At 48.1% G+C, this 9,833-nt stretch overlaps 1 protein-coding gene across 2 annotated transcripts in view; it reads left to right on the top strand.

Moving 5' to 3' along the window:
• Window positions 1-676: 676 nt before the first annotated feature.
• Window positions 677-9,833, top strand: part of DSP (desmoplakin) — a 48,721-nt gene continuing 39,564 nt past the window's right edge. Inside the window, exon 1 of one of the 2 annotated variants that reach the window (XM_086706334.1) lies at window positions 677-1,235. In XM_086706334.1, the coding sequence (XP_086562460.1) occupies window positions 1,042-1,235 (194 nt within the window). In that variant the 5' untranslated portion in view covers window positions 677-1,041. The remainder of the gene's footprint in view (window positions 1,236-9,833) is intronic. The other variant, XM_086706337.1, reaches the window with a different exon arrangement.

Below are 9,833 nucleotides of genomic sequence, written 5' to 3'. Positions count from 1 at the left end.
TCTTGTTCCAAATGACCATCAACAGGCAAAATAAAATAAACTACAACTTAGATTTTCCCATTACTTCGTAGAAAGTGGGTAGTGTTTTCTTCTCTATCTTCATAGCAAGGAAATGCATTACTAATGGTGAAAACTTCTCCAGTAACTGATGGCTCCGTGTAAAAATCGTTTTACACGTCGGAAATCGAACTTCCAGGACAATTTTTCTGGATTACTGGAATACAAAAATTCATAAAAACTCCCCAAACAAAAATCTCATCATCTAAGCATGCTCTTCTCAATTATGTTTCTATTCAAAGCTTGGCTGGCACGGTTTCAAGGGATTGGCAAAAGTAAATGTTTAATAAGTAACCGTCCAATCGAATGGCCCTCATTTTTCGGCTTACTTCCGCCCGGGGACCGAGGAAATCCTGAAAAGCAGGGGCTGCGCTTTCCCGGCGGTTGCAGCCGAAGCGCTGAGCGAGCGGCCCCCGCCAGCGCAAGTCCTCCCCTCGGTGGCCGCGCCCGGCGCTCGGGTCTCGGGGACCCCGCCCCTGCTCCTGTTCCTCGGGCCTCGGAGGCGCAGGGCGGAGCCGCGGGCCGGCGGGCACAGGTGGGGAGGGGCGGCCCAAGCGCGTCGGTGACACCCGCGGGGGGCGGGGAGGCGCGGCGGGCGCACCCCGCCCTGCGAAGAAACCGGCCAGGTGTGGCCTCGGTGCCGGGTGCCAGCGGGGAGGAGACTCGCGCCCCCACCGACCAACACCAACACCCAACCGCGACCCAGCTCCTCTGAGCCCTCGCCGCCCTCCGAGCCACAGCTCTTCCTCCCGCGCCTGGTCCCTGCCCGTCGTCGTCCCCGCGCCCGACCTCCGCCCGCCGCGCCGCGCTCGCAGCGGCCGGGACGGCCCTGGTGGCGAGGAGCGTCCCCGCGACCCTTTGCGCCCCCCCCCCCCCCCCCAGTTCCCGGCTTGGGGCCTCTCTTTTGAACCCCTCCACCTTCTCCGAGCCGGCCCGCCCTCGCTTATGCCTCGGCGCTGAGCGGCTCTCTGAGTGCTCGCCAACATGAGCTGCAACGGAGGCTCCCACCCGCGGATCAACACGCTGGGTCGCATGACCCGCGCCGAGTCCGGCCCGGACCTGCGCTACGAGGTGACCTGCGGTGGCGGCGGGGGCGGCGGCGGCGGCGGCGGGGGCACCAGCAGGATGTACTACTCCCGGCGCTGCACGGTCACCGACCAGAACTCGGACGGCTACTGGTGGGTACCGGCCGGCGGGCAAGCACCGGGAGCCTGGGACCGGGGGGGGGGGGGGGCGGTCTCCGTACTCTCCTTGCCGAACCCCAGCATGTTAGGAAAGGGAGGCACCGAGCCCTCCCTCCTCTGACCGACGAGAAAAGCCAGGTCCAGAAAAAGGAAAGCCGTTTTGCTCGAGTTCATGAAAGCATTGCTTGTTCGCGCCGGGGCAGAGCCAGGTGTCCTGCCGCCCTGTGCGCTGCGCACACCCGGGTGGGTGTGTGTGCGAGCGGGGAGCGGAGCGGCTCCTTCCCTGCAAACGGGTTCTCGGTCCCGCCCTTCTCCCTTCCTGCCAGCCGGGGCTGGAGGCTGGCCAGCGGGGCGTGCAGGAGGACGCCGCAGGCCGGCCGGGCCGTGGGGGTCTCTGCCTCCTGGACTGCCCCCTGAGCCGCCGGGTCCGGCTGGCATCCCTTTTGTCCCCGACGGCAGGTGGGAGGTCGGGCGGGTGGGGCTGCAACGACAAAACCCAATCTCTCCAACTGTAACCAAAAGTAGAATAGTAAAGCAGCGGGGGCTCCGGCTAGCCAGGGTCGGATTCGGGGCTCCTCGGGCTCCAGTGGCTTACTCCAAATTCCTGGTCACCCCGAGACCACCCCAGCTCGGGCGCCAGGGCTGCTGCGCCAGCCAAGGGCTTTTGTGTAGAGGCCGTGCGTCCGGTCGCGCGGGGTCTGGTCCTGAGAAGGCCCCGCCTGGACCTCCCCTGCTACCCAATGGAGCTTCCCCGCAGGGGCAGCGGGCCGCCCCAGGTCCCAGTTCACCCGGGACGCTCCGGTCGCTCTGGCCCCGCTGCGCCGCAGCCCCAGCCGGCGAGTGTACCTGTGGCCCCGCGCCTGCGCCCTTTGTCTCCTCCTTTTAAAACTCGGAGGAACGACCTCGGTGTATTGCTAGCAGAGTGCGGGCGCAGGGTTGGCTTTTGGAGCCGGCGAGCGGGAGCGGGGACCTGTGGCGCGGAGGGCGCCGCTTCTCACAGCGCGAGCCCGCGACGCTGGGAGCCTGTCCCGGTCAGGGGGCCCAGTCGGGGGCCCTGCGGGCTGGGGGCAGGGTCTTCTCAGAAACATCGCGGAAACTGATCGCGGGGGTCATTTGGGAGGGTGGGGGAAGATCATGAGGCTGCATTGACTCGGTCCCTAGAGCTGGACTTGGGATGCCCACGGCAGCCGTGAGAATTCCGCGGTCCGCGCCCTCCCCCCGCCCCCCGCAAGCCCTTCCCCAGTAGGGCTTTTGGGAAACAGGCCGGCGTTCCAGAAGATTATTTACCCTGCCTTGTGGCCTTAGGCTGGGGAGGAGCAACCTGAATACACTCCAGGGGGTTTTTGTTTTACCAGCAGTTTTGAAGGCAGGACCAGTCGAGTTGCGACCTGTTTCCTGCTTCGATTTATTTATATATTTATTTTCCCCGAGCATCTTGACATTTTATTTTCTCTTTTTAGAGTTAGCGAAGACTTGTCTTAGCCTTGGCGCTCTTGTTTTCTGAACAAAATGCGCCTGGGGATTTCCAGGAGAAATGTGCCAAGTAGTAGGAAGAATGGGGAGAAAATTTTACTAGTTATCACTTTGATTTTTAACCTTGTTTTAAAACTTGGCCAAGCATTTAAATCCGAGACTCCACTTTTCCCTCTCAGTCTTCCTGTATTTGGGAAGGACGTTCTTTTCATCTACCCATTTAAATCCAAGTCAGAATTTTGCAAGGATTCTTGAGCAGCAGTGCTTTCTGGCATTTTACGAACCAAGTGTTTTATTTTCATTTTATATTTTTAAAAAATATGAACCTGTTAATCTAGAGTCCTTATATTTTAAATTGACAATAAACATTACTGTTAATTGATCATTTCACTCCCTTGGCTCCTTGTAGAAGTAAATTTGTAATGAATTACTATATTGGTTAACGAACTGCATAAAGATACATGATTTATAAGGATTCTTCATGGAAACACTACATTTTGAGGGGGCTCAATGTTTTCTCATAGCATTATTTTCCAACCTAAACGCTGTTTATAAACATGTCAAGTTTTAAGTCTCTCTGAGAAGGGGAAACAGACTGGAGTTTAGAATTACTTACTTTTGGGGAGGGGTATTTTTCTGCACTTTGAGGTCGATCTGCTAGGGCAGCGGGGTGTCTTGCTTGGAGGCCTGAGTCATTGTGGGGCCATTCTTTCGTGATCCAGTAATGGAGATTCTCCCAGCCTGGCCCCCCAGCCAGTGGTGCCGCTAAACCTTGCTGGATTCAAGAATTAGCACACGAAAAAATTGCCTGCAACTGCTGACTTCTGCATTTAAAAAAATAATGGCGACTGACTTAGGAGACTTGAGGCTTTCACGCACCCAGTTTCGTGTCGTCCTTTTTTTTAATGGTTTTGTGCCCAGGGATTTGTTGTCCCCCGGCACATACTTTCTAGAAGTAGGATGCCATGTATGACCCTGACTGCCCTCTGCCAAATGAATAAGGATTAAGAATTTAATAAGTGCTTTCTGACCAAAAGTTTTTCTAAATGAAGGTTTTTTGTTTGTTTTTAAAGCACCAAAACCTGTATGAAACTACTGGTTGAATTTAAACTTGTTTCTTTAAAACACTGCCACTTTATTGGCAGAATTAGATTGCTGATTTTTTAAACAACCTGTGTTTGTATTTAACCTTCCCTTAAATAAACCAATTTGAGTGTGTAAGGAGCCTAAATCTTATTTTTCTTTTTAAAATGACTTTAAAACACCGTCCTGTGTCTGTGCTTTGCATTGATAACACTTGTCAGTTCTTAAGACAGTATTTTATTTCATTTGTGGTTCTCCTTCTTCAGTGCCCACCCACCTTTTGTGTTTTCTTTATTTTAGGCTGAATGGAATCACAACTACTTTAACTTTTTTTTGCTCTACTTGATAAAGTTTGGTAAATGTTACGTGCTTGATGATGTAAGAGATATATTTTTGAAAATTTAAACTGTGGATTTTCTTATAGGATGTTACATTAATATTGCTTTCAATGAAAGCCAACTTACTGTCGCCTTGTTCCTACAGGTAAAAGAAATGATAAATCTGTAGTGAAATTTGGTAGCAAAATTCAGTTTGGTAGACAAAGCCCCACAGTTAGATCTCTCACTGATCAAAGTGTGGATATTGTAGGAGGATTAAAAGCCAAATATAGTCATTAAGCTTCAGAACTATGTGGTTATAAAGTTAATGCTTACTTCTCTCCAGAACTCGTGATTTCCAAACCAAAATACATGTGATCTATATTTTAATATTTGATATATATTTTAAAGTTTGTTTTAAACTAAGTGTCTTCCTTAGCAGGAGATAAACAGGTCCATTTGCATTGAATTTTAGAGCTGGAGAGAGGGCCGAGGTGTACAAAGCCTCACTCTTCCACTTTAGAGAGAAGTCGAGTAAGACTTGCCCTAAATCCCAGAGTCCGCTCGTGGCTAAGTTGGCATGAGAACCCAAGGCTTCCCACCTTTGCCCTCCTGTCATTCTGTGCCTTTAGACCATGTGTACCTTGGGTATTAGACTGGACAGCCCTGTACTTAAACAATGAAAGAGTCTCAATTCCATTCATTCATTCATTCATTCATTCATTCAGTGAATACTGAACATCTGCTGTGTATTAGGTGTCAAGGAGTGTCAAAGGTGAAAATACAAAGACTTCTTTTTTTTTAATTTTTTTTTTTTAATTTATTTTTGACAGAGAGACAGAGCATGAGTGGGGGAGGGGCAGAGAGAGAGAGAGGGGGACACAGAATCCGAAGCAGGCTCCAGGCCCCGAGCTGTCAACACAGAGCCCGATGCCGGGTTCCAACTCATGGACTTTGAGATCATGACCTGAGCCAAAGTTGGACGCTCAACTGACCGAGCCACCCAGGCACCCCCAAAGACTTCTTAAAAGGATCATAGCTTTTTAAAGAAAAATAAGTACTATAATACAAAAGTATAGTAGAAGGTATAAATGACCGAGAGGCTCATACTGTACTGGAGGTACTAGTGAGATTTTATAAAGGAAGTTGTGCTGAATTAGATGTTGAACAGTTTCAGCTGATAAAGATGGGTGGGCAGAGAGAGCATTCCAGGGGAAGGAAAGTCTGGGAGGTGAAAAAGCAGCAGGTCTGCTTTTTGAGCAAGTGGGAAGCAGTAAGACTCAGAAGAAGGGTAGGTTGTGGCCAGAGCCTGGGAGACGTTGACTCCGTGGTGGGCAATGTGGATACGATGTAGAGGGGAGCCACGGCAGGTTTTCTTCGAAGCCAGTGATGGTCTCCTACGTTGAAGGAACAGGGACATAAGACTATCCTCGCGAGCTGTAGCACTGTTTCTGTGGTAGCAGTGAGCAGGGTGGAGAGGTGATGAAAGCCTGACTGAGGGTGGGGGCCTGGCCGCAGGATAGGAAAGTAGATGGAGTGGAGTGGCAGCTTCAGCTGAGAACTGGATGTGAGAGGCCGGGGAGAGCCTGAGAAAACAGGCCTGGAGTCGGGTGACTCACAGAATGGATCTTCTAAATATTTTTCTGGGAAGCGATTGCAAAGTACGATTCAGTTTAGCTCAATCTATGGCTGATAACACTTCCGTGGTTATTATCTTTGAGTAAGTTACATATTTTATAAAAATATCAGATGAGTGGTTAATAATAGCTACCATCACCTGGCAAATACCTACAGTGTGCCAGGTGTATTATATATGTTTTCTTAAGCCTCCTGACAAACTTCCCATTTTACAGATACAAAACCGAGGTTAAAGTAGTTAGTTTATGATTTGGCCTGCGTCACACAACTGGTTAGTGGTTGAGCTGCACTTGAATCCAGTATACTACAATGGATCAAGAAAAGATCAAATCCTGGTTATTAGAATTCATCTTTTGGGGGCGCCTGTGTGGCTCAGTCGGTTGAGCTTCCAACTTCGGCTCAGGTCATGATCTCACGGTCTGTGAGTTCGAGCCCCACATCGGGCTCTGTACTCACAGCTCAGAGCCTGGAGCCTGCTTCAGATTCTGTGTCTCCCTCTCTCTGTCTGACCCTCCCCCGTTCATGCTCTGTCTCTCTTTTTCTCAAAAATAAATAAACATGAAAAAAAAAAAAAGAATTCATCTTTTGTCCCGGTAAACTCTTCTACCTAAACCGAGTGTTTGCTTCTTTTTAACCTGTTGCACTCCTGTGAAATATTTATTTCATAACCAATGTATTCTTTTGTTAATACTCCAGTAGGGTTTCCATCTGCCAAGGAGAAAACACAGCATGATGCTGTATTAAGCCAACTCATGTTGGTCAGACCTACAAAGCAGCTTTCAACAGCAGTTAATTTTTTTCTCTAAATATGGGCATAATTTCATTGTTCAGGTGATTGAAATGTCTTGGGGAAGAAAAAAAACTGCTGATGCCCCTGATGCCTCAGTGCTGACTGCTTAGGGTGGAGCAAAGGAGGGCTTGGGTGTGACCTGGGGAGTCTAACTCAACCCTCAGCCAACCTGTCTTTCCAGATGAGGAGGTTCTAGAAGGGGTGCTTCAGTCTGGAGGCCCAGGTGCTTAGGGCACTGCCCCACCCTTTGCTTTTCTTTCTCCCTCCTGCACTTGGTGGGAAATGGTCAGGTGTGGTTCTGATGTTGAAGGCAACCGCCCCACAGACCCTAAGACTCAGCGAGCCTCTCCTTTGAGGCAACATCCTGTAAAATGTTAGTGCCGCCCAGCAATTTACATCTTAGCACCTACAGCTTGGACTGGTCGGGTCCAGAACCTGCAAGGACCTCATGGATGTGAAATCTACATTTCGTGTAAATGATGATGCTTTTGAAAATAGGTCTAGGGGCGCCTGGGTGGCGCAGTCGGTTGAGCGTCCGACTTCAGCCAGGTCACGATCTCGCGGTCCGTGAGTTCGAGCCCCGCGTCAGGCTCTGGGCTGATGGCTCAGAGCCTGGAGCCGGTTTCTGATTCTGTGTCTCCCTCTCTCTCTGCCCCTCCCCCGTTCATGCTCTGTCTCTCTCTGTCCTAAAAATAAATAAAAAAATGTTAAAAAAAAAAAAAAAAAAAAAAAAAGAAAATAGGTCTAAGTTCTTGCTTGGAATTACATTTTTAAAAAACATTTTATTTACTTTTGAAAGTTTATTTATTTATTTTTTTAGTAATATCTGCCCCCAACGTGGAGCTCAGACTCGGGATCCCAATGTCAAGAGTCGCATGCTTTTCCAACTGAGCCGGGGAGGTGCCCCTGCAACTAAATTTTTTACATGCAAACATAACATCCCTGACTTCATCTGGCACCTGAAAAAAATTAAAAAGGAGCTGACTTCTTGATGGATAAGCAGATAACCTGTCAATGATTTTTTTTTAGGCTTCAGAATGAATGTAAGTTTTCTCATAGGGGAATAATTCAAAATAGAAATCCTTATTGTGGTATTGAGTTTGTAAGGACCAAATATTCATAAGTCATTTCTGCTTCATGAAGGATAAGAGGACATCTTTTTCTAAATTTTCTCATCTCTTTAGGAAATTTCTTTCACGTTGTTAAAATGTATCACTTTCTTTGAATCCTCTCAAGGTGTTATTTTCACATCTTTTTTTTTTTTTAATGTTTATTTATTTATTTTGAGAGAGACAGAGAGCAGGGGAGGGGCAGAGAGAGAGAATTTCAAGAATGCCCTGCCATGTCAGTGTAGAGCCCCATATGGGGTTCGATCCCACGAATTGTGAGATCATGACCCGAGCCGAAATCAAGAGTCAGATGCTTCACCTACTGAGCCACCCAGGTGCCCCTTTTAGGTCTTGTAATAACCTCTGAAATACCTCATATTTACTGCCTAATCCATTTCTTCTTTTTCTTTCTTTCTTCCTTCCTTCCTTCCTTCCTTCCTTCCTTCCTTCCTTCCTCCCTCTTTCTTTCTTCCCACCTCACCCCGGTTTGATGCAAAGTATCTTTGGGAAAAGTTCAAAATTATGAATTCAGACAGAGAAGCAAAATGAAAAATAAAACAAATCTGAGAAGCCTAGCCTAGCAAGCAGCAGCAGCGAGGATTGAATTTCTTCTGGGCTTTGTGGGCCTTTACTGGCTCTTCTGAGTGTCTTGTCAACCCCAGGAGGTGGGTGTGTTCCTACATGTTGCAGACGCAGAAACTCCAGGCACCGGGAGTCCAAGTCATTTATTTGCTCAAAGTTCCAGGCTGTACAAGTGGAAGTGGCTGAGCAGAGAGCAGAATCTGTCTCCCTGACCTCGAAAGTGTTTATATGAAGTTAATGGTATGTGATTCGTTTGCCCCGTGATGCTCCAATCCACGGAAAACCGTGTGAAGATAATGAACATGGGAAGGATGTGGAACTTTTATTAGAGACTGTTTCCAAAGTTCATGGGTGGGGACAAAAGGAAGGCTCAGAGGAGGCCCCTTTCTAAAATTTATAGAAAAAAACTCTCTTTGTACATTGTTGGGGTGGGAATGGGGGTAGGGGGCAAAATAGATGCGCCACCTGACTTGGCTTTGGAGATCTGGGTAATGAGAGAGTGGTAGTATCCTCAGATCAGCCTTTTTATTTACCTTCGTTTGCTTCTCCTTTACTAAACCAAACAAATACACATTAAGTACCTTCTGTGTGCAAAACTGTGTTGTTAGGTGCGTGTGTGAGTCAAGGATGACTAAGATGTGAGACTTTGCTCGACAGGAGCAGGACGGACAGGTGTGTAAATAACTAGTGCAGAATGAGGGCAGAGGTGTGAACCTGAGAGCCTAGTGGAAGAGGCAGCAGTTTGGTCTGTAAGTTCTGAAGGACTTTGAGCTTGTTCAGTGACATTTCGACTGATATGTAGTGTGTTTAGTGTGTCTTGGAGGTAGGATATTGCCCTGAAATGAAGAAGTAAAGATGTTTTCTTTTTACAAACGTCACCTTCCCCCCCTTTTTACTTAAGATCCTCTAAAGAAACTCTGAATAGTTTACGTGAAAATGCTTTGAAAATTAGAAAGAGCTGGGGCTCCTGGGTGGCTCAGTTGGTTAAGCTTTTGATTTCGGCTCAGGTCATGATCTCACAGTTCGTGGGTTCGAGCCCCGCATCAGGCTCTGTGCTGACCGCTCAGGGCCTGGAGCCTGTTTCAGATTCTGTGTCTTCCTCTCTCACTCCTGCTCTGTCTCTCTCTCTCTCTCTCTCTCTCTCTCTCTCTCAAAATTAAATAAACATTAAAAAATTTGTTTAAAATTAGAAAGAGCTAAGCAAATAGGCTTTAAGATCCATATTCATGCATTACATAATTATAATTTCCAACAAATATTTATTGAGCTTTTCTAAAGCCATTATTCTGTGAACCTGAATACAAAGAGACATAAGGACCCTGTGTTGATGGACTGAACAAAAGAAAGGCAAGAGATAAAGATGGTGGTAGAGCTAGACAGAGAGGGAGAGAGAGGAAGGAAGCAAAGAAGGAATCCAATAGGAGAGAAAGTGTATACACAAAAGCAATGCAGAATTAGTTGGCACGGACCACGTGTGCAGTGAGCAGTACTGATTATTATAAAATGACTTTGAAAATCAGAAAGTAAATGGGGCGCCTGGGTGGCGCAGTCGGTTAAGCGTCCGACTTCAGCCAGGTCACGATCTCGCGGTCCGCGAGTT

The sequence above is a fragment of the Puma concolor genome, chromosome B2 (genome assembly GCF_028749965.1).
Source record: "Puma concolor isolate L17-30 chromosome B2, mPumCon1.1.hap2, whole genome shotgun sequence".
Lineage (NCBI taxonomy): Eukaryota > Metazoa > Chordata > Mammalia > Carnivora > Felidae > Puma > Puma concolor.
The sequence above is the reverse complement of the archived record's forward strand: the minus strand, read 5'-3'. Positions and strand labels throughout refer to the sequence as shown.